At 41.3% G+C, this 25,821-nt stretch overlaps 1 protein-coding gene across 2 annotated transcripts in view; it reads left to right on the forward strand.

Moving 5' to 3' along the window:
* Positions 1 to 25,821, forward strand: part of AFF2 (ALF transcription elongation factor 2) — an 855,266-nt gene that overhangs the window by 799,805 nt on the left and 29,640 nt on the right. For both annotated transcript variants that reach the window (XM_085608002.1, XM_085608001.1), the window contains exons 14-17: positions 2,725 to 2,861; positions 4,110 to 4,173; positions 9,716 to 9,852; positions 25,736 to 25,807. In XM_085608002.1, the coding sequence (XP_085464128.1) occupies positions 2,725 to 2,861; positions 4,110 to 4,173; positions 9,716 to 9,852; positions 25,736 to 25,807 (410 nt within the window). The remainder of the gene's footprint in view (positions 1 to 2,724; positions 2,862 to 4,109; positions 4,174 to 9,715; positions 9,853 to 25,735; positions 25,808 to 25,821) is intronic.

Raw genomic sequence — 25,821 nt, forward strand, 5'->3', positions numbered from 1 at the left:
TCTCCTCTTGATCCAGAAGAGTTCCAAAGATGTGGCGTTATAGGTCCAATAATTATACTTTTTTGGTTTTTGAAGTAGGCATACCTCAAAGGATAGTCTTTGTAGTGCACAGATCCTTCCTTCCCCTGTCCTGGCTCCAGACACACTACAGGGGGATGGAGGCAGCATTGTGAGAGGACAGACACAGCCCTATACAGGTGTCAGTGACAACTCCTCCCACCACTCTAGCTCAGGAAGGCCCATCAGCCTGGTGGTGGGAAATCATGACAGGCTGGACACACCTCAGCTCCCTTTGTGTGACTGTCTAGAGTGAATGCACAAACAGCCCAACTTTCAGTCTAAATCAGATGTGAATTCCAAAGGCATGCAGAGGCACAGGATAAAAGTGGCATTTTTAAACACACAATTTAAAAACCACCTTCACAGAAAGATGTGTTTTTAAATTCTGAGTTCAGGGAACCCAAACTCCAAACCTCGATCTCTTCCAAATTGAAAGTTAAACATGTAAGATGTTATAAGGCAGCTCCAATTATAACCTATTTGAGAGATAGTCCTTGCAATATAAAAATACTAATTTAGCAGTATTTCACTATTAGGACATGTAAAACACACAGTACATGTCCTACCTTTCACAAAAAATGCACCATGTCCAGGGAGATACCTTGGGCCTCCCTTTGGGATTCTTTACATGTAGCAAATGGGAAGGTTTGGGCCTGGCATGTGGGTACACTTGTCAGGTCGACATGGCAGTTTGAAACTGCATTTTCAGACACTGCAAAGGCAGGACTGAGACACGTTTACAGGGCTACTCGTGTGGGTGGCACAATCAGCGTTGCTGGCCCACTAATAGCATTTGATATACAGGCCCTGGGCACGCAGCTCACTTTACTTGGGGCTTACCAGTAAATGAAATATGTCAATCATGGATAACCAAGCATAATCACATTTTAAATAGAGACCATATGCACTTTGGCATTCATTAGCAGTGGTAATGTGTCCAGAGTTCTAGAGTCAACAAAAATGGTTCAGACAAAACAGGAGGAAGAAGGCAAAAGGTTTGGGGATAACACTGCAAAAAGGGCCAGGTCCAACAGGTCCAGAGAGGGATATGACAACATCCATCATTACCCCTTTTTAAGATATCCCCACAACTGGTACTATAGAATCTTTAGTAAGATCTCTTGATTTTTCCCTTTTTTATTGAGGAAGGACCTTATAAATTCAATTTTTTTGTGAGCCATATAGGCCAGCACAATGAGTTAGCAACTAGTCATGATACCTAGTTTGCCAAAGCTGATTAGATTAAAACGTTTATGTTTGAAGTCTAATATACAATGTTCTAGAGGCCCCACATTAAGCTTATTTGGGTTCCCTGTACAGATGATTGTTCTTACATTTCAATTTAAATACCAAAAGTTTTCAGCTGGCATGTACCTTTTGTTCCTTATAGATACAACCACATGAGTTGGGCTGCAACTCAGACACCCACATATGTCATTTTAACTGAGAATTGTGTTCAGTCTAGAGATGATTAGTATTAGAGCGGGTAATTTCATGTCCATTGACTTCTGCGCTACAGATATCTCTTCCTCTCCTGAACTTTTTCCACCTGGGTACCTGGCTTCCTTTCTCAGTAACAATATCCTCATAAACATTCTGAATGGTGATCTGTGCTTTGTAACTACAACCAGTAATCCCAGTCATACTTTCTAGAGTTTGGTCATTGAATAGCAACCAAATGCTAATGTAGCTCAGCCAAAACATTTGTGCATGATTTTTCCATCCACTTAATAATTTAAGTTTAATATCCGTCAAGATCCACATTTTCTAAAACTGGTGTACTTTTTTAGTTAGAGCCCTAATATTGATTGAGGGATGACCCACACGTCTGCTAACCTTGCACAGGGAAGACACTTCTTTGGTACAGTGATATCAGCATTCCCATCAGTTACATTTACAAACCTTCTTAAATATGTTTGCATTGAATATTAACTCTGCGTTACTGTAGCTCTGGAAAAAGTCACTGCTTGAGAACCTGGCAACCCAGTGGGAAGGGGTCGGATAGGAAATTTGAGAGTGAGAAAAATGCAGCTCATTATAAGTTTGACCCTGTGAGTGTAATGTGCAGCCACTTCCCTCAAGACTCCTGTCATTTCTTAAGGATGACCCTAATAATTTGCAAATACTTCTCAGTGGACAATCTAGGTTTTCGCCCAAAGGCTTTCTTGTAGTTGGACCTCTTGTCTTGTCTAGATGTAGGGAAATACGTCATTATCACCTTGCAGGTGCTGCATTTGAATCTCTTTAGTTTTATTTTTACTCTTTGCCTCAAAACCCATTTAATGCAACCTTTGTTTTCAAGATGTGATAAACTTGTTTTTCTGAAGACTGAATATATATGTTTATGTGCGTTCGACCACATGCTTGGCAATAATGATTTCAACATTTCTTTTCTGTATTGCCGCATAGTAGTAATTAATAATAATAATAATAATAATACTGGGTTTTATAAAGCGCGACAGCTACCTCGCGAGGAGGTGTCCCGGCGCTAGTAGAACACAGAAGACCTGGGAGGTAGTTAAAAAAGCAATACAGGAATTAAAAATTACACCTGCTTAAGCAGATACATTAAAATAAAAAACTTTTGCACGTAGTGCGCATGCATATATATCGTTTTACATCACTCAAGTTTTATAAAGTATGACAAAATTATATTTTTTATAGGATGAAGATTCTCGAAGTAGGCCATCGAACAGTTTTCTTGACAACAAGCATCCAGAAATGGAAACTTGGCAAGGAAGGACCAAGCTGGAAAATGGAAATTCAGAGTCAACAAGGCCAAAAATATCATTTGACGAAATGTATGTATCTAGTGCAGTACATGGTCTCAAAGCATTTCGAATACTACTATATCCAGTCTCGTGCGCGTAATATTTCCTTTTCAAATCATATTCTAACCAGTGTCATCACATATCTATTCCAGAACTAAGAATTTTCATCCCAATTTTGATTTTTTTTTATAGATAGGTTTATGAGTCTAGAGCGCGGTAAGGCAGCCCGCCAACAGCGAATGTTTTGTGTCAGAAAATCCACAATTCAAATGTCCTGGGGCAGAAGAATACTCCAGAGAGCAGAAACAGCGTCATGTAGACAGACAGCTGTCATAAGATTCATGTCAAGACCTCAAAGCACTCGGCAGTCCATATGTCAGTGGAGCCCCACTCGTGAGGAGAGTCAGTCTTCCCTAATGTGAATAATTCCCTCACGATCCAGGTGAGGCCTGGACAAACTAGTCCACCATAGGTGTTAAGTAGCATCATTTTTTAAAGTAGTCTCTGTTTGCATAGACTTCCAAATCCATACGAAGTTTGGGTTCTAAAGTTTGGAGATGGTAATTCGTGGGCCATTAAGAGTCCCAGGATCACAGCAAAGCAGAAATAATCTGAGCATCGCTTTCAGAGAGGGTGGTGGGTGGCTGTGGCTTGCTGCCTTACACCTGTGCCTGTTTTACCTCCTCTGTTATAAATGTAACGAAATAGAAGATTTCAGTGTGTGGAAAATGCACTCAATGGCATGGCTGACATTTACTTGATTGAAAGAGGAATATTTAACGCGACAGCTGGGCACTGGACTTACCTTCGTCTTCCCGAATAAAGTAACTTATTTTTTAAAGTATTTTGAACCAGCACTTAGTCTGGGGATTGGAACCTAAGCAACAATTTACAGGGAATTTCCTCACAGCTAGCTAATTTAGACCAGCACACATTTTGGGAATGTAGGATTTTTTAATGCTAACGGTGAGGAATACAGTAATTGTGGAATGTAACAGAGCAGGGGAGGCTTAACAAGACAGCACTATAATTTACTCTCACACAATTGGCGTGATGTTAAGTAGGGCCCCGTGCACAATTTGATAGAGGGTCACTTAAAATATGACTAATATTGGCCGCACCACAAAAATAGAACGGCGCTGGGCAGAGCGGCATCTCCCAGAAAAGTGTGAGTATCCTGGAGGCCACACTACACGGAAAATGCAATGTGTTGAAATGTTTAAATATTTTTAAATGGAAATGAACGTTGGTCAATTATGTAACTTTTTTTAAATTCAGGATTCACAATGCAGATTATTATATGCAAGAAGCCAAGAAGCTGAAGCACAAAGCTGATGCACTGGTATGTCTTTTTCATTTTGTTTATTGTTTACTTTTAGAAGCTGGTGGACTCCACCATAATGTGAGGAATTAATAGTAAAGCTTTGCGAATCACAAATGCATGATGTGTTTTGTTATTGATGTGTTGGGATAGCATTGCCAGCAGAAAAGCATTACTGTGTTTTTGCCTCTGTGTAGTTATGTTGGCGGTGACAAACTGACCTGTTGAGCTAGGCCCCCCTATTCAATCAACAATGGTAAATTTCTCTAATGTTCATTTGCTCACCTTGTGTAGCTAAGCCCAAACAGGAAATCAATCCCCAGAGAAATTATGTGAGGGCTTATGTTTATAGGCAGTACCTCACAATAGTGCTATTAACCCCTTCCCCGCTCATGACGGAACCACTCCGTCATGAGCCACGGTTGCGCTGTGCTCATGACGGAGTGGTTCCGTCATGCTGCGGCTGTTGGCGGCCGCTCCGCCCACGCGGCGCTAATTCCCCGCCTGTGCGGGCGATTAGCGCAGAGGGCGGAGACGTGACGGAACCACTCCGTCATGAGCACAGCTCAACCGTGACTCGTGACGGAGTGGTTCCATCACGAGCACAGCGGACCCGCAACTGCCCCCAAACCCCCCCAGCGCCGCGGCGGAATTCCTGCCGCGGCGAAGGGGTTAAGAAGTTAAGAATGCATAGGTGTTGGACCTGACATCCTTGACGTGGTACTCCCCCTAACTTTTGGCCTTCTTTTTGCTGGTCATTATGGGACCAATTACGATGTTGGGTGGACCGAAACTGACTGACTGTCGGTTGCGGTCTGCCCGACATCTGCCCCTGCAGTCCACTCGCCGCATTACGATGTGGCGGCAGTGGAAGCATTGGGCAGAGGGATTGTCCACTGCTGTTCCAGTGGGCTCAAGGAGCCCGTCAGAGCATCAAAAAGATCACAATCCCATAATGACGGCGGAGACAGCCTCGACTATGCCATCAGGATTATGATGTCACTTTCCGACAGCCTTTCCATGTTGGCCTTTCTGACATGGAAAGACTGTCAGAACGTGACTTTGAGGGCCCCTAGTAGGGCCCCTTCCCCCCCTAACTCTCGGCTATGGGGACTGGGGGGTACTCTATGGTGCCCCCTAAACATCTCTGCACCCTACGGCAAGCACTGCATAGTGACTTCCCCACGGTGCAGGGATGTTTAAAAGCGTCCATTTTTCAAAGGCAGCTTGTGCTGCGGGCCTTTACCGCCCGCCGCACAAGCTGCCATTGAAAAATGTATGCTTTTGACTGACCATAGGGGGGATGCATCCAAATTGTGAGGTTGGAGCCGCCGCCATATGGTCGGGTGGTTCCAATCCATAATGGTGTCGGGTGGATGAAAGTCCGCCCGACATCGTAATTGGGTCCTGTGTGTGTGTCTCATGACTCGTTAGTCGGACAGATGTCTTCTCTAAGGCCAATAAGAAGTACGAATGAAGCTAAGCTTTCCAGCAATAAGCTCTGAAGCTATTTAAAGATTTTGGCTGGAAACATGAATCTCATTAACTTACTACAGATGGATTAGATACACAATATTCTATATTTCAAAAGTCTAAAAAATAAAATCGGGAGCTCACATATAATTTACAGGTTTGAATGTTTCTGGCCAAATTCCATTTAGTGTGTCACTTTGGTCCTGATTTCCCTTACCAAATTTAAAATCCATTTTAATATTACACTACATATTATTATTATTTTTTCTGCAGCAGGGCTTCCAGAATTTTCGTACAGTTTCTAAATTGACTAATGTGTGCAAACTGTGTGGAGGATTTATTGCCACAGGTTTTGTAATTTACCCTCCACATGGTAGGCTGTCACTTATTAATACTGCTGACATACTTTGGTTACTTATCAATCTTTTGACAGAGCAAAGGTGCTTTACTATTGTCTGATGGAATTAGCATGCGTATAGCTATGCCAGTAGGTGAAGTACAGATGGGAAATTGCCATACAGTTTTTCAGAACACATGATTTTGCGGCCAGCAGACTTAGGCCACAAAAAATAATTTAAATTAAATTTTACATAACAAAACATTGGACATTCCTTTACATTGATTCCTGTTCCTACACAGTGTATCATAGGGTAAATTTGATTAATTAAATAACAATTATATAATGTTAATAGTTACCATTTATTAATAAAATACAAAGTGGTATCAATATGGGCTTATTTAGTGTAATGTAAACTGCAAGAGTGGACAGTGTAGTGAGGCCAAGGTGGTAGTGATATGAAATGAATGCCTGCCTCCTGACATCAGATTGGTAGTTTAGTGAAAAATTACTTTCAACAGCTAAATCGCAGGTATTGGTACAATGGCCACATAGTATTTTCCTCATCACTATAAGTGGGCATTAATATGTGGCCAGACAACATTAGTTTAAAAAATGTGTGCTCCCATATGCTGCTTGACCTTTCATATAACATGTGATTTTAAGTAGTCTGCAATTAACTATACATCAAAGTTTTCCAAGTGGTAATCAAGCACAGATCCAAGAAACTGTACTATCATAGGAGTAAGTCCATTACTGAACTGGCCTGTAAAGAAGCGGAACTAAACAGGAGAAAGTCTGCATTGATAGTGGGAAAAATCTACAGTCAGTCTTCTATAACCAGATGATATTTATGATTAATGTCCTCAACCATTCACACATTTTGACAAGGTTCATTGACACTTGATCTAGTCTTAATATCAACCTACAATAATATCGCACCCACTGTTCTAAATTCCGCTCATGCCTTCCTTGGTAGGTGAGCATAAGTCAGCAGCGGTCCATGGAGGGAGTTCCGTGGGACGGAAAGGCGGGGTGGGGGAGGGGCAGGGTGGGGGTACTAAACACCGGAATATGGATAATTCGAGGTAAGTAAACAATTAAATAAATAAAACGAATTTCGTAGCGCGCGCTGCACCGCATTTTGTGAGGCAGGGCGCGCTACGAAATTTGTTTTATTTATTTAATTGTTTACTTACCTCCAATTATCCATGTTCCGGTGTTTATTAGTACCCCCCCACCCTGCCCCTCCACGCCCCACCTTTCCGCCCCACGGAACTCCCTCCACGGACCGCTGCTGGCATAAGTGGAATTAGGAATAGCCTGGTGGTTGTTGTTGTGTATCCTATCATGCTAACAATTTTGTGGTAAGTTGATGTAGTGGATGCAATATTATTGGCATGTGATATATTGCATATTATAAAGTGATCTACCACTTTCAACAGGTGTATAATGAAGCAAGATGATCTGTTTTAGTAATAGATCTCTCTCCTCATTTGTGTAGAAAATGTTTGTTTCTTTTCCAATGATTTGGAATCTGTGTAAAAATTCCAGTCAATCATGGCTTAGATACCATGCTAATTTAGACATAGGTATGTCCTCTTACAAAGCTGTTTTAACAGATCCTACTCCGAACTCAGTTGATCTAACTTAATTAACATGTTATGATTGAGAAGATTTCTAAAAATGCTCATCTTCACCATGAGTACAGATCATTTAATATTTTGGGTGTTTTAGTATTTTCTCAATATTCGCTATAGAAACATCATTTTCTAAATACTAAGAAGAGGGAATAACATATATTTCAATTTTAAAACTAAGATAAGACCATGTTCATCTAAGTAGCATCAATAATGTTTTATGTCTTTAGAAATTATTTATGGTAGTCTTATTATTATATGTATATGTTTGCAATTATTGATATTATGTTTACACGCGCACTTCTATATGTCTTATTCTTTAATATTGTTTATGATTTTCTCAAGCACAAAAATACAACAGAGTAAAACAAATTGTTTGCAAGTGTGTGGCTTAATTTAATTAATACAGAAAAATAAAAACGCTCTTCTTTCAACATTTCTGCATTTATATTTTTCTTGTTTTTTCTTTCTGCTATGCCAGGGGTGTGATTATCTTTCAGGTCTCCTATTAACACTTGACTGGTGCCATATATGTCTTTTAGAGAAATGCCTACAGGGTATTTACAATGTGTTAATGGAAAAACAGAGAGGCACAGCTACAGTAGCGGAGAGAGGGAACTCAGAATACCCTTAGTGAAGCATCAGTTTCGCTACTTGGTTGTAACTAGATTCTTTTGGAAGGCATCTTTCATGCCACAAACTCATTTAACTGTGTTGGTTTCTATATTAAAGTGGTCGATGGACTAATATGCCATTGCATACCTTTGGTAGGCGATATATCCGACCTCTGGAATGTTCATATCCAAGGCACCTCCTTTTTTCAAAATTGCCTCTAAAAGCGTAATGACTTTGTGTTAAAGGAAAATGCAATCCGTTCCAGCCAAGCCGCATTTAGGGGATATTATCAAGCAACGGCGTTAAAATTATCTCCGCTTTAGCAGCAGAAAACTGCCACTAAAGCGGCGATAATATGCCCTTGAGAATTCCCATAGAAGCCCATGTTCTGGTGTCAACATGGGCTTCTATTGGAATTCTCTGCGGCATATTATCAAGCCCATTATCGCCGCTTTAGCGGCAGTTTTCTGCCGCTGATGCGGCGATAATGTTAACGCCGTGCTTGACAATATGCCCCGGCCACAGTTATGTTGCTTTGACCTTTTAATACTGCATTTCTTAGACTTTCACAAAGAATGTTTTCACTATCCTGGTGATAGTTGTTGTGTGTCCATTTTGATGGTAAAAGCTAGAACTGAACAGCTGTAAACATATATTTATAGAAAGGAGATGTCTACCATGTTATTTAGTTTTGTGGGTATCAAATTCCATGTTATTATGATTAGCCAATCAGATCTATGCATTGTTTAGCTAGCTACGTTTGTGTGATGTAAATACGCAGGGGCTTATTTACATGGCCGTTGCGCCACTTTTGCGTCACTTTTCCCATGTTTAAAAATGACGCAAAAGTGGCGCAAGGGCCTTGTGATCTGCCCCGCGGTGCTATAACAACTTAACGTGAGACAATAACGGTGGCGAAAACTACCGTGGAAGCATGCTACATCAACAATCATATCACTGCATAAAGTTTGCTTTGTTTATTGTGCATTAAAGACCCCTGATGCACGTCTTTTCAGCTGCTTTGCCGGTCGATGAACCTCTGTAATGAAAGTAAGATGGATGTTTGAAATACAATACTGTGTCCAAAACTGTGATATTGGAAACACTTGAGAGACATTTGGAGAGAAACACGTCAGAGAAAACTAACTCATCTCTGCAACATGTGCTTCCGCAGTAAACATATTAGTATACATGACCAAATAAAAGTTTACAATATTTCCAAGCAGGTGTGCCCTTCGCTTTGAAGAAATCGTGTGATGTGCTCTTGTAGTTAAAATGTTACGTCAATTCGGATTTTCTTTTTAAATAATGTATTTTATGTGGCAGAGGAAAGAAGGACACGTCGTTGTTAAACTGGTATTTTCTCGTAGGGATAAGTACGAACGTTATCTACCCACATACACTTGACATTTGCACTCCGTTCTGCCTTGTGCACGCGGTGTGCTCCCGGATTAGCCCCGCAGCTCAGTAACTCGAAGGCGCGCTTTGTGTGTTTCAGATGGAGAAGTTTGGCAAGGCTGTGAACTACGCTGACGCGGCCCTTTCATTCATCGAGTGCGGCCACGCCATGGAGCGAGACCCCCTGGAGGCCAAGTCCCCGTACACCATGTACTCGGAGACCGTCGAGCTCATCAGGTGAATGCCCTCTATGCGATCCCGCCGCACATCTCATTTTGCTCATAATTAAAACCTGTTTTGTTGGAAGGAAATCGTTTAAGCATAATGACTCGTCTTAGGCATCCTCCTCATAATGAGTTCTTGTCTTTTCATTAATAACATGGAAAATGCACAATTGATGGACCTTGCGTCTATAAATTATCCCCTTTAGATTTTGTAACGTGAATAATAACGTGCAATATACTCAAAGTTCACTTGCAATATTGTGGGTGTAAGTCAAATGATTTTTCCACTTTGCACTGGCGTGTGTTTTTCAAGCACGTGGTATATCCCCCCAATAATGTTTAGTACATTATACATTAATAATAGAGTTGTTTTGCAAGGTTCGACTACAGATCATACATTCTGTTCCTTACATTTTTTCACTAGCTGGTAAACAGAGCATGATGAAACAGGTCTCACTAACAAAAGGTCACTAATGAACACCCACTTACAAAAAGTAAAAAAAAGATTAAATGCAGAGCGGTCTCCTGGCCCAGCGTGTCTGCTTGTGTCCCTGGTCGTTCATCACCACGGACACGCATCCCGACTGGTCTTCTTCCTAAAATAAGAGCAGCCAGTGGTAATACTGTCATTGCAAAAGATGCCAACTGTTCCAGTTAATTTGTTTATGCCCATGTACACAGTGTTCCAGGCTAAAAGGCTGGAAGTAAACAGGCAATAATATAGTCACAAGCGTTTGGCAGGCCCACAAAGCAAGGTTTAGTTCATCTCTGATTTAAGTATCTTGTGTACATAATGCGCATCAGATGGGGTTTAATTGGTGCACATGTCTTCACATACAGTTATAATATCAAGTAAACGAAGAAGGAATGTTAGATCCAGAGCATAAATGGTGCAATTGAACAAATGGTAGGATATGTTGCCGCTGGGCGAGGGGCGAACTAGAGACCACTACATTTTGACCGATTACAAATGCAGTCTAAAAAAAGTCTGGGTAAATCAAAGAGAATTGTAGAATCTGTACATTTGAAAAGCTGCATGGATACTAACTACCATTGCTGGTGTGAGAATAACAATGGGCAATATTTATAATACTTTTGGGGTGTTCCATATTTCTTGCCAATAAGCAGGAAATGAAGTTCCTCCTCCTCCAGCCTCTGATTGGCTGGTGAGACCAGGCCCATCACTTCAAAGGAACATTGACTTGATATGGATGATACCACTGTGTGAGAGATTTTGTGAGAATGATTAAAACTGTTGTCCTGGAAGGAGAATTTGGGGATCTGCCTGGTTGCTTCTGAAAGGTGGAAAAGGAAACTCCACCTCTTTCAACCTATGATTAACAGGAAAGGCAATTCTTTTGACCTCAAAAGCATGGTCATAACGCAACATTACCTCAGTGTGAGTACTAGAGGGAGAGTAATTACTGTGGACGTTGTTAGAAGAGCACAGGAGGGCTATGCAGAAGACTTAAGGCCAGGTTTTTGATTTCTGCTGCGAGACGTAGATTGAAGACCCCACCCCCCCCATCCTCTGATTAGCTGGGAAGTCACAGACTCTCTTTAATTGAGAATTGCTTCACCATGTAGTGAGTCAGACATACAATTTTGGTGTATGTGTGGCAAGCCAAACATATGCTGTCATGTCGTCAGGCCAAAGGATGCCATCAGGGCAAAGGATACCAGGCCTAAAGTCGGAATCACTCCCAAGGTGGTACTGTTTCTGCTTGTAATTCTGGATCTCAAAAACATATGCAGGGTTGTCAGCATAAAACAGATTACAATTACCTCACTGCTACGCAGCAAAATATAACAGGAAAACAAGTATGTGCATTTATTTATTAAAATATTTTTAAAATCCATTGACTTGTGCAGATTGCAATTTTGTAGTACTAATGATAGTAATAATGGCAGCCATTGTGTAACAGCGAATCCCTTGCAGACAATGCAAAGACCAAAGATGAGAGAAGAAATGTCATAAAGAACCTACTTTAGCATCGATCGTATTGATATTTTCTTTGATGACATGCAAATGATTTATCCCTTAAACTATAAAGAATCATTTAATTCTGCTTCAAAGTGCAGGCGCCATGAAGGATGATTTAACTTTGTAAATTGCATACTAAATTTCAAAATGTCCAAAATCTCAAATCTCAATGGTAAGCAGAGAGGGTAAACAGCGTTGCAGGATTCAATGTGCGGGAATTGCAAACATAGTATGAAGACAAAAAAATATCTGGGGAATTTGCTGGTCAGATCTGTTGGTAAACAAGTTAAGAATGGAAAGGTGTAGGTTATTACAGCACAAGACAATTCATTGATCAGAGACATTGTAGTAGTTGATTACACAAATATTCACATTTTTTTCAGAAAGTAAGCATTAAGGACAGAGGAAGTCTACTTGGAACAGATATGAGCATGGATGAGAAAATCAGCAAATCTTAGGGTGGGGTATTTTCCCACAAGGTCGAAACATAAAAGCACAGAGAGAGAGATATTAAAATTAGATTAAACAAATTCTGAGTGGAGGGAATGTTGATACTATGGATATGATATTCCATGTATCCTCTTGCTTCTTCTCGGTTATTGAAAACAAGTTTCCAAAGTTCTGCCCATATGTTGGGCAATTGTGTGGTGGTTGGCTAGGCCAAGTGACTGTTAAGGTGGATGTGAATGTGTGAGGACAATTAGGAGAGAGATATGTGGCCCCTTGAATGTGACTTTTCCAGGATACAAAAAATTCAATCCAGCCATTCATTGAATACATGCTGTGCTTCATCATTGAGGTTTCTACCGGAACACAAAAAGTATGTGTATACAGAAACTGTGGGATTTCTGGGTAGAATTTGTGCCAGACCACTCCCGGGAGGCTGTATTTATTGATCTTACCTTGGACTGAGGCAAGGAGAAAGAATCCTGATATGAAACCCTCTGCAGACTATGTTGTTAAAAGAAGAGATTAAATGAGCAAACTCTTCTTCATAACATTTCATTATTTTACCCTCCAGAGATACAGTGTGGCCCTGTACCAGAACCCACTCACTAGTCAGGGGCCACAACACACAATCTCATGTATCACTGTGTCCCTCCCTTTACACTTCAAGTTGGAGGAGCATCATTCTCATTCCCCTTTCGGGAGTATAGTCAGTCTATGTCATAGGCAATCTTATGCATCTAGTAGTGAATACTAGACACAAAAGGTGACCATAGTCATGTGTCTCCTCACGTGTTTAGTACATACAAGTGAGCACAGTGCATAGACTATGTCATCACCTTGTTTACCATCTTTGCTTACTCGGGCCGAGTTAGATAGTTGCCTTCATGAAGGTAGAAGTACCATTATAGAAAGTTCTGGGAAATGTTCATTGCTTCTGCGTTTTGCCTTAAATCAAGGAAGAGTCCTCCAATTCTGTACACAGTTTAGCATTTCAAATTCTAAAGATACAAACCCAATGATTTTCATTAAACTTCAACAGAAGAAGAAAGAATTGAATTGACCAAAGTTAAATTTGTTTTAGGAATATATAGATTTTTTCCCTCAATAAAAAAACAATTGTCACACAGGGTCTGAAAACAGGACTTAAATCAAATGTTGTATAGTTGACCTCTCTAATAGATAAGAGCATCGCTGTTGACCGAGAGGGTAGTTATTTCTCAAAACCAGTTCCTCTGTTTTAAAAAGGGCATTGAGTAGACATTTCATAAGGAATTTAATCTATTAAAAGTGGTATCCAGAATATGTTCCACATGCAATTGAAGTTTGATCAAGTGGAGATAGAGCTAGAAAAGATGTTTTAAAGATTGTGAAAGATGGCCATATTTGGGTAAGCCTAAAGAGCGGTAGACAGATCATTCTAGATCATAGAACCAATTTTAGAATACCTAAACAGGACTGTTCAGCAATTGACTAGAGAAGAAAGGAGAAGTCAAGATAGCAGGGCAGTAACCAATGCAGAGACACTTGACGCAAATTTGCATTTATACCATGAGCTAGTGCAGTGACTTGAAATAAAGGGTACAGAAACTATTCAGTTTCAGTGTTGACAGAGAGGAAACATTGATAAAGAAATTGGATTTGCCAGACTATGTACTCCAAAGAAAAGTGGAGATTAGGACTAGGGAAAATGCAAACTGTGTGAATGGTAATTTTACCATTTAGAAGTAATATTTTAGTCATATTATGAATGATAACCTATGCATATTACACTTTTTTACCCAAAGTGATCTGGTAAAACAAAGAACAAACAGAAGTTTGTATACATTTGAAATAAATTCCTTGGATTGGGGCATATCATAATATATTTTTCAAAGGCCGTGAGGTCTCATATTTCTCCCACTTATACCAAAGGGTGTAGAACCCAATGACGTAGTTGTGCATATGTTAATCTGCCTTTTCCGTGATTGTGAATTATGCATTACATTGTGGGAAGAACTTAATGGTCCCTTTCAAAAAGAAGTTGCCCAAAGTTAGGCATTGTTCCTCCCTCCTACTTCAAAACATTTGCCCCACCTTTGCCATTGTTATGTTATGTGTATTTGTAAATTGCACTCTTACATGTGATGGAATCTGGTGCTGAGCAGGTATGTGTCCCTATCCCTGCCACTGATGGGTTGGTTAATTGAAAAGCCAGGTCTTCAGCTTCTTACAGAATTCAAGAGGACGGGAAGGTGCTCTTATGTGGAGTGGGAGGTTGTTCCACACTTTAAGAGTACTGTAAGAGAATATCAATTCTCATGATATGATTCGGTGTATGTATGGGATCTGTGTGAGTAGGAGTCCTGTGGAGTAGAGGTATCTGGGTGTAAGCTTGGTCGCAAACGCACCGGATACAGAACGACGGGGTGGCAGGAATAGTTTTAGCAACTCTGGCAGATGACATGGGCAGACCCATTGAAGGGTATGGAAAACGGAATTCATGTGTGGCACTGTCTACCCACTGTCGGGATTGTATTTAACATTTTACTGAACTAATATTCCCATGGTGCACTTCACTTGAAAAGCCCACCTGGGGTCAACTTAATCATTTTGGGGGTATATTAGAGTTTGCAAGGATGCGGTGCTTCACGTGCAACCTAGGATTAAGGACTGTTGTCAGAAACTCGTCAGGATTTATTACTGCATTTCATGTGTAACTTACCAGAGCTGTGTACCAGTATGAATACATTTCAGCCTGTTCAGGAGTGCATCTTCATTTGGGGCAACTCTTTTTGTATATATATATATATTCCAAAAGCAAGCGATTTTCGGCAAAAAAATCACACAAGCCCACTCGGTCAGCTGTAGCAGGTTTATTCACGGTACAGCAGGTAAGGACAATGCGTTTCGACTACGTCCATGGTCTTGGTCACATGACCACCGCCTCCATAGTAAGTGTTTTTAAAGCTATGTGCACATAGACATAATCAAAATATTTGTGACAATGGTGAGAAGTGAAACGGTTTTAAGAAAACAGACGCAGCTGTCTTGATACAAAACGAAAATTGTTTTCAAATTCATTCCACTACTTAACAGTAATAATGACAGTAAAATAACATTAACATTTAACTGTGTGGAAAGAAAAATTGTCAACTTCAGGGGTTACTGTTAAGTGAGAAAATAATGCACGCACGGTGTTAGGTCGGTTTGAAAGCAAAAGAATCACGGGACTAGTGCCAAAGTTGCTAATTTCACTTGTGTCTAGAGGAAAATTCCTTGTGACTAGAGCTCAACCTTGGTCAGATGTGTTGAAAATAAGGGGGGTACTGCCCCAGGTGGTGACTTAGGAGCTGGATGGAAGGTCCGTCATACTCCGGTGCTCATACTAATTATTATCAATGTGCAGATCAAGGTGATTTTTCAGTATAAATTCTGTAAAGTCAACAAGATACAGAGATTTAGCAATGAAGTTATTGCAAATCTGACATAATCAAATAACAGTTCTTTGAGGGGAAAAAAGGGGAATACATTAACAGGATATAACAGAGATATGACAATTACCATATGTATATTAACAATCATAAACATTGCATCTGATTATGGGGTAGAAGTGAACATGTGCACTCAAGGTAGGTGAGCAATCTAAAAGGGGAAGGGGGTTGGGTGGGGGATGTGAACTTTCCGGTAAGGCTAGTAAAGGTAACATTCATCATGGTGTTTTACAGGTGTGAATGCATTTCCTCATCTTGATTCAAACCATCAGGGTACATGGTGCCTGCTAGAAGGATCAGACGTGACTCTAGTCTCCAAAGGGCCGCAATGCGATTGCCTCCTCTCGGGATGAGGATGACTGTGCCCAGGCCAAAGTATTTAGTTTTGGTCCAATCTGAACTATGCTTCCTGGAAAAATGCCTTGCTGTGCTGTAGCTATGGTCTAAATTGGTGATGGCACGCCAATGTTCCAAAATACGTTTTTTGATGGGGAATGTGGTAGACCCTATATACCACAGATTACAGGGGCATAAAATGGCGTAAACAACAAAGTCCGTACTACATGTGATGAATTTCGGAATTTTCCAGAGGGTTTTAGTTCTATTCAGGGTAACCTCTGATATGTTATTGCTATTCTTACAAGCCTTACACTTCCCACATTTGTGGAATCCTTTCGCTTGCTTGAGCCAACTGTTTTCCTTGCGTTGGAGATGACTATGTGTGAGCATGTCTTTCAGAGATGGTCTTCTCATATATGTGACTGAGGGGGTGGGATTGATTTCATTTCTGAGGATGGGATCCTTTCTGAGTATGTCCCACCTGTTTCTTAGGATACTGTGTATCTGGTGTGATTGATTGCAGTATTTAGTGATAAACCTCACTGGACTTTTGTTCTCAGTTTGAGGGGACCTCTCCGCTGGTGTTTTTCTGAGGATCACATCTCTGGACTTCTTTTCTACTCGCTTCTCTGCTTGGGAGATGGCTTTCCTGGAATAACCTCTCTCTTTAAATCTAGAATTCATTTCCTGTTTCATGGTTTCATAGGAGGTGGTGGAACTGCAGTTCCGTTTGGCCTGGAGAAACTGGCTGTAAGGGATCCCCCACCTAAAGTTGGATGGATGAGAGCTGGCAGTGTGGAGAATATAATTCCCCGCTGTTTCCTTTCTAAATAATCTGGTGTCAATTTTGCCCTCATCCACTTTGAGTTTGAGGTCTAAAAAGTCGATGGATTTCTGACTATAATGCCTAATACATCTGAGATTCACATTGTTGTTGTTCAGACAGTCAATAAACTGGTTGAGTTCAATTTAAGACCCCTTCCATACAAAGAAAATATCATCTATGTACCTTAGCCGTGTAGAGACATTGTATATCCAATGTTCGGTTTGATCGTTCCAGAGCACCTGCTTCTCCCACCAGCCCACCATGAGGTTGGCGTAGCTGGGGGCGAAGCAGGTACTCATGGAAGTCCCTTGGAGTTGTTTAGAATGTTCCCTCTCAAACAGAAAAACGGTCTCTTTCAGACATATAGTTATCATCTCCATTAACATTAGAGTATGTTCAAGATATTCTGCTCTGCGCTGTTTGAGAAAAATTTGACAAGCTTTAATGCCGTCCTCATGTTTGATGCTTGTATACAAAGCTTCCACATCTAAGCATACCAGCCAGTGATTCGTGGTCATGTTGACACCCTTGATTCTTTGCAAAAAGTGTGTGGTGTCCCTCAAATAGGATGAGAAGTTCTTAACATAGGGAAAAAGAAAGTGATCAACATACCTGCTTGTGTTTTCCAGTAAGCTGTTTTTGGAAGACATGATGGGTCTGCCAGGTGGATTGCTGAGAGTTTTGTGGACTTTGGGAAGGAGGTACAGAGTGTGTGTGGTGGGTGTGTCGTTCTTAAGGAAGCGTGTTTCACCCCAAGAGAGTAAGCCTTTCTCTTGCCATGATTGTAATTTGCCAATGTACATGTTTTTGAGGTCAGTAACGTATTTCCTGTCGACCTTACAGTAACATGTGGGGTCCCCTAGTTGGCGAAATGCTTCTTGGGTGTACATGGTCCTAGTCATAAGCACCACGTTACCCCCTTTGTCGGAGGGCTTGATAACCAGCTCCTGATCTTTTTGTAATCTGGAGACTGCCTCCCATTGGTCACTGCTCATGTTACTCCTTCTGGGGCTTTCTTTGAGAAGTTTAAGGAAATCCTGCGCTACTATATCACTAAAGATGTCAACATTATCTTTGGCTGTAACAGGGACATGTTTGGATTTGGCTCTGAAATCAGTAGAGGCTGTTGTAGCCACATCAATCCCCAGGAAGTCTGATAATTTGGTAGTATGTGAGGGATTGAAGGGGTCAAGTGAATCAGTAGTGATTTCCTCAAGTGTGGGAAGGGTGTGCAGAGTGGGAATATCTTCAATGACTAAACCAGTGCCTACTGCTCCTTCTGGTCCACATGGTATCTCTGTTCGCTTTCTTATTAGCCGCATGTATTTCACACAACTTCAATTTTCTTTCGAATTTATATAAATCAACACTCGCCTGTGCGTAATCAAACCCCACATCAGGACAAAAAGACAAACCCAATTCGAGTACACTCAATTCATCATTACTCAGAACCTTATTGGTCAGATTCATTGCCGTAAGCTTTGGTGTCGTCTCTTCCATTATGCGTTCCTGGTTTTCTGGCCTCTTGTTCCCATGCCAGTTGTTCTTGGATTTACTAAGTCGGAGGTTCCGCTTGTGTTTTTTTCTGCGTGTTCTGGTTGCTTTTTTCTTCTCGGCCTTCCCCTGCTGGACTGTTCTTTTGCCTTCTGCATGAGGCATAGTTCGTGGGAAAAGACTGTTGCTCTGTGGTTACTGATACGTTGCTATCTATTGATTCGGCGTCTGAGCTGAGGTCTGTTAAAGAGCCCTCTCTTGTTGTTTCCATGTGGCTCAGTGTACAATCCTCATTGAATTCCGACCTAATTTTTTCATATTTCTTGGCAAAAGTTTAAATGCGCCCAGTCGCGTAGTCTCTCTCATCTCGTTGGAACTTGCGCTGTTTTCTCGCAATAATGTCCTTTTCAAAGACCTTCGTGTATATATATATATTACATACTCATGACATGTTCTATGACATAATTTGTGACATATTTGATGACATACGAAATGGCATCCTTGATGACATCACTGATGAGCTATATGTAATTTTTAATGCCATGCATTTTTTAAATAAGCAATTTTTTTTTATAAGAAGACAAAAATGTAAACATTAAGTTATCCACTTTTAATAGAATTCATTATTGTAATATTCACTAAAATAATTAGATATTCAAATGTATTTACTATACAAATGAAAATAATGATAACACATTTATCATTTTAATAAACATTAAAAATTAATATAAACATATACAATAACTATGTTAATGAACTGCACATGTTATACAGATATTGAAGTATTAATCAAATATATCAATATATCTATGTATACATATATATGTGTGTATACATATATATAAAAACTAAAACTGATCATTAAAAAAAACCACAATTGCTAATTTATAGAAATTAAATTGTCTGAAAAACATACTTTTTCTAGAATATCCTAAAATATTTTATAAATAAAATACTTAGTTAAAACATATTAACTAACTCCAAAATAAAAACAATAGAAAAGATAAGAAACAATTCAAAGACATCCCTGTAGCTACAATCCTACAACAATTTGTAATTATACATGCAGTCTGGGGGGATTTACTATTCTAACTCCAATCTAACAAACGTTAGGAAAAATAAATATTGCGTGGGGGTCGAATATACTAATCTAACTCCATCAAAGTTCCTCGATATCAGAGGTATGGTAAATTGCGGCCCTCTGCAAACACTGGTTTGGGGCTGCAATTAAATTGGTCAGAGGTTCAAACCTGCGAAAAGTTAACAAATAAACAATGTCTGGAAGAGCTGAGACTTGCTGATTTTAGTGCTACTGCATTTGGATGGGGAAACCTTGCTATAGAAATGATTTATCAGCCCCTATAAATAACAATCCCTGGGGTATCGGTATTGATCGGGCCATTAAATAACATACATCCCTGTCTAGGACACTCGTAATAAGGGCAATAATAAGGAGCAATTCACACTTACACCCTGTCACAAATACTATCCTGACTGTTGAACAAACTTCAGGTCCTCCAGAATGCAGCAGCTTGCTGTTAGAAATGGGGGTCTCTAATTGGCAAAGGTATGCAGCTTTGTCCCAGTAGGGATCCTTCCTTCCAGTCAGGGTAAGAGAGTTACACACTTTAGATAACCCCGTCTCACTCCCTTGGTAGCTTGGCACGAGCAGACAGGCTTATCCCAAAGGCAATGTGTAAAGTATTTGTACCCAAACACATAGTAACACAGTGAAAACACCACAAATGGACACCACGCCATTTTAGAAAAATAAAGTATCTTTATCTAAACTAAACAACACCAAAACTACAAAAATCCAACATACATGTTGTTAGAAATGGGGGTCTCTAGTTGGTAATGTTTTGCACCGTTGTCCAAGTAGAGACCCTTCTTCCTAGTCAGGGTAAGGGGGATATGCTTCTAAAAATAACCCTGCTCACCCCCTTGGTAGCTTGGCAAGAGCAGACAGGCTTACCTCGGAGACAGTGTGTAAAGCATTTGTGAACACATACAGTAATACAGTGAAAACACTACAAATGGACACCACACCAGTTTAGAAAAATAGGTAATCTTTATCTAAACCAAAACAAGACCAAATTGGCTAAAATCCAAAATACAGTAATAAAAAGATGACTTTCAAGTTGTAGAAATATTTCTGTTCAAAGCAAATTGCAGATGCATCACTTTTCACACAAAGTACCTTGGATGCGTTGCGCACACAAACAAAAAGGGTTACAGGGAAGGTGATACGTCGGTTCCTTACACGCAGGGAAGGTGATGTGTCAGTTCCTTGCTTCAGGGGAGGTGATGCGTTGGTTCCTTACTGCTGCACAGGGGAGCTGATACGTCGGTTCCTTACCGGAGAGGAGGTGATGCATCAGTTTCTTACTACGTGGGGGGTGATGCGTCCATTTCTTACTGCATACCCAATGATGCAACAGAACTGGCACTTTGATGCAATGCGTGATGATTCGGGACGATGAAGTGGGTTCTTGCAGCCACACAACATGGCTTGCCTCATAATAGCTGCAGTGATCTCAGGCGTTTGAGATCGGTGCACCCGTGGCGAACGGCACTTTTTCGAGCCGCGGGCAGGCACTGAGTCAGTTTCTTCAGTGATGCATCGGAAACAGGTAACGATGCGTCGCGCTTCCCTATTTGCATTGCTTTTCCAGCTAACACAGCCAGAACAACCCCCAGAACAGTTACAGGCGTCTCTTGGCAGGTCGGAACTCCCAGCAAGGAAGTTCAAGGGAGATGGGGGTAAAGTCTTTGTGTCCCTGAGACTTCAGAACAGGAGACAAGCTCTTCTTCAAGGCCTTGGAGATCTTGATTTGCCAGAAGTGATCTTCGAAGTCTTTTCTATCCCTGAGACTTCCAACAGGAGACAAACTCTACTTCAAGCCCTTGGAGAAAACTCAAAGAGCAGGATGATGAAAGTACAGCCCAGTCCTTTCCCTGCCCAAGACAGAAGCAACCCCTGCAGGCCAACCCCAACAGCACACAGCACAGGGGCAGTACTCCTCCTCCAGCTTTTGCATTTCTTTTTCCTGGCAGGTTCCTTAGTTCAGCAGTGATCTAAAATTCAGGGGTCTGGTCCCCACTTTTTATTGCACAGATTCCTTTGTTCTCTGGTGGTAAAGAAGCTCTTTGCCCTGCCAAAACCAGTTCTGTCCTCTCTGGTGCAGCTACTCAGCAGGAGGTGGAGACAGCATTGTGTAAGACAGATAAGGACTATTCAGGTGCAAGGGAAATCTTCTCCCATCACTCTAAATGCAGTCCGGGCCCATTAAGGTGCTAGTGAGAACTCCTTCACCTACTTTGAATACAGGCCAGGTCTATTCAGCCCAGTCCTGACTCACTCAGGAAAGGCAGGACACACATTCCCCCTTCTTTCCCCGGTGGCTCTCGGAGAGAATGCACATCCCCAGCCCCGGTCACTGCAAAGCCAGACAGTCAATCACAAACCAGCAGAGGCACACAAGATGACTAAGCAAGAAAATACCTACTTTTTAAACGTGGTATTTTCAAACACATATTGTAAAAGTCATCCTTACTATATTCTGAGTTCAGGCGTACTAAACTTTACCTTCCTATCTTGTCCCATTGGGAAGTTATATTTATAATATGTTGTAAATAAACTCCCATTCTATCCTATGGGACAGATAGCCTTTTAATAGTGAAAAACAAAACTGGCAGAACTTCACTATCAGGACATGTCAGACACACCAGGACATTTCCTATCTTTCACATACACTGCACCCTGCCTAGAGGTGTACCTTGGGCCTACCTTAAGGGTGTCTTACATGTAAGAAAAGGGAAGGTTAGGGCCAAACTGTGCACAGACACTGCAGTGGCCCGTCTGAGTTACTAGGGACTTACCAGTAAATCAAATATGCCAATCATGGAATCACCAATCCATAAATACAATTTACAGGGAGAGCATATGCACTTTACCACTGATCAGCAGTCATAAAACCAACAAAAACAGGTCAGAAATAGAAGGCCAAAAAGCAGAAAGTCTGGGGATAAACCCGTTGGACAAGCCAGGTCTAACACATGTACGAAGATATCACTTTTAAATTGGCTACTTCAAAAATAGAGCTATAGAAACAAGTTAGCTCCACCTGGGGCTATTACGACATTGTGACAGGCACAAATTCAAAGTGCGGTGCTGACCGCAAGGTGCGTGGGCCAGGCACGGAGTCACACGGACTCCCAAACAACAGTAGTTAGGAAAAAGTCAACAGGTGATGCACGGGGTCCTGGAGGTGAGTTGTAGTTGCCGCGGTGAAGTCGGTTCCTTTCTTCCATGGGGAGTCTGTGAGGAGGTGAGGTGTCGAATCCAGGACAGGGGAAGTAAAGGGGTGTCGGTGATGGTTTCAGTGAGGCGGTGTGACGTCAAAGAATTTGTGAAGTCGCCCTCATTGTTTATAGACTCCATGATAACGTGATGCTGGCGATGACAGCATCAGTGCGAGCGCTGGCAACGTTAAGGCCGATAACTGCAGGTGTCGAAGGGAGTCAGAGGTGTGATGCGGGTGCGGCAGTGCGCCGTACACCTCATAAGCGGTGCCCCCGGCCTTGGTGCAGGTCGCGATGTCACTGGCAGCATCGCTGACGGCATCAAAGTTGTTCTTCTTGCTTTGCAACACCAACCACACAATTATCAGGGCCTAGGAATGGGAATTGGTGCCCTTGTGAATCCAGGAGTCCACAGAGGAGTCCAGGTGCCTGTCAGTGAGTGCAGGTGAAGTCTTTGTGGCCCTAAAACTTCAGAATAGGAAGCAAGTGAACACAAGTCCTTGGAGATTCTTCTTCAGCAGGTTCACAGCAAAGTTCCAGTCTTTGTCCTCTTCTTGGCAGAAGCAGCAACTGCAAGCAAACACAGCAAAGCATGCACAACAGAGGGGCTGTGCTCCTCCTTACACCTCTCCAGCTCTACTCCTTGGCAGAGGTTCCTCTTGAGTCCAGAGGTGATCTAAAGTCCTGGGGTTTTAGATCTAATACTTATACCCTGTTTTGACATTGTTCTCTTTGTGGCAAGGGATTCTGAACCCAGTCCAAACCAGCATGGTGCAGCATGACCACAGGGGTGGAGACAGCATTGTGCAAAGGAGACACAGCCTATTCAGGTGCTAATGAAACTCCTCCCACCACACTAAATGCAGTCAAAGGTATATTCTGCCCAGCTATGAGTCACCCAGGCAAGGCAGGACACACCTCAACCCCCGCGGCTGTCTACAGTGAATGCATATCCCCAGTTCCTGTCACTCCAAAACCAGACAGTTAAAACACAAGCAGCAGAGGCCCACAAGATGGTTAAACAAGAAAATGCCTACTTTCTAAAAGTGGCATTTTCAAACACACAATTTATTTTTTTTAACAACTTTATTTTGCATTTTATTTTTTTGAAAACAGATTTACTTGAACTTTAAGAGTACCACTTGGGCGAGGGCCCAGCAATTCAACATTCAAACATGCAATTTTAAAGCTACATCTTAAAAAGATGTGATATTAAATTCTGAGTTCACAGATCCTAAACTCAATTTCACTATCTTGTCCCAATGGAAAGTTATACTTGTAAGATGTTACAAAGCATCTCCCCTGTTATCCCATGGGAAAGGTAGCCTCTCAATAGTGAAAAACTGAATTGGCAGTATTTCACTATCAGGACATGTAACAATCCAGCACATGCTCTACCTTTTACATACACTGCACCCTGCCCATGGGATTACCATGGGCCAACCTGAGGGGTGCCTTACATGTAAGAAAAGGGAAGGTTGGGGCCTGGCGAGTGAAGACACTTTGCAGGTCACCATGACAGTTAAGAACTGCATTCGCAGACAATGCCGTGGCAGGCCAGAGATACATTTACAGGACTACTTACATGGGTGGAACAATCAGTGCTGCAGGCCCACTAGCAACACTTGATTTACAGGCACTGGGCGCACACGGTGCACTGGACTAGACCAAATATGCCAATCAGGGATACCCAATCTTAATAACAATTTACACAGGGAGCACCTGCACTTTGACACTGACCAGCAGAGGCAAACCTAAACCAGCAAAAACAAAATCCAGCGTACCATCAAAAATACAGGAGGTAGAGGCAAAAAGTCAAGGTAAACCATGCCAAGTCTAGCACTTGCCTTCTTATGAATATACCCACATTCAAGTCGGGCTCCAAGGCATCTCTGATCTACATTGGCTTCCCGATCAAAAGTGTATCATTTTTAAACCCCGTTGTTTAACTCACAAAGCCCTTCATGACGCTGGTCCCGAATATCTTAAGAGACAAGTCCACAGGTATACTCCTAAATATATGTTTCGGTCCACCTCTACCAAAAATGTGGTAATTCCTAAAATCAACCAGGCCTTATGGAAGGGCAGAAGCTTTATGTTTATTACATGCAAACTCTGGAGCTCATTGCCTTTTCAGTTTAAAGTTTGGCCCAACCTTACACAATTCAGAAAACAGCTCAAAACCTGGCTGCTTTTATGCTCTGTGCCATAATAGGCTTCATTCTGGTTCCACAACAGATGCCAGCGCCCAAAAGTATTTGGGAATTAGTGCGCTCTAAAAACATTTTTACTTACTGATTGTAGACATTCAAATTGTTTAGCGATTTAATACACCTGCCATTGAAATGAGTGAACAGCTTACAAACTGACTTGCTCTGGCAGACTTATTCAGCCTTTCATTTAATTAAATCAGATTGTGTTGATGTACCACATATTGGGGCAAATTTAACAAATGTAATCTTATTTAATGCAACGTGTGCGAGAGAGCAGAACAGAACCATAGCTACAAAGATCAGAGAGCTCTTGCTCTCTTCCAAAACTCTGGCGTACAATTTGTATGCCTTGAATAGTATTTTGTCCTGGAAGGGAAAACTTCCGGTGGAAAATACTATGCCTTTGCCATATTGTATGTGTTGTATACAGCGCAGCACACATGTAAAGTTTGAAAATGCCTCAAGTAGGTGTCATTTTCTGGTACAAAGTCCTAGCTAACAATTTTAGTTGATAGGTCCTTAAATCAAAAAATATGAATGGTTGCATGGGAAGCCAATGTACCACCCCAGGGGTGCACCCTTAATGCAAAATAATGCAAAGCAGTGCTTTAAGTCTAGACTATAAATGTAAATCGACACTTTGCACAGGTTTACCTCACTTTTTTGGCGATTTTGCACCAGCGCCAAGTGCAAGCATGGGACAACAAACACTATAAGATTCAGAGTTATTTATGTTGCCATTAGTCATTCCATGTAAATATTTCAAAAGACATTATTTCTCCAGAATTCACAACAGATCCCTATTCTCTTTACAGGTATGCGTTGAGGCTGAAAAATTTCACAGGTTCGTCTGCAACTGAAGGAGAGAAAAAACTGGCAGTTTTATGGTGAGCCCTGATCT

This window comes from Triturus cristatus, chromosome 5_2, assembly GCF_964204655.1.
Source record: "Triturus cristatus chromosome 5_2, aTriCri1.1, whole genome shotgun sequence".
In the NCBI taxonomy this organism is placed as follows: Eukaryota; Metazoa; Chordata; class Amphibia; order Caudata; family Salamandridae; genus Triturus; species Triturus cristatus.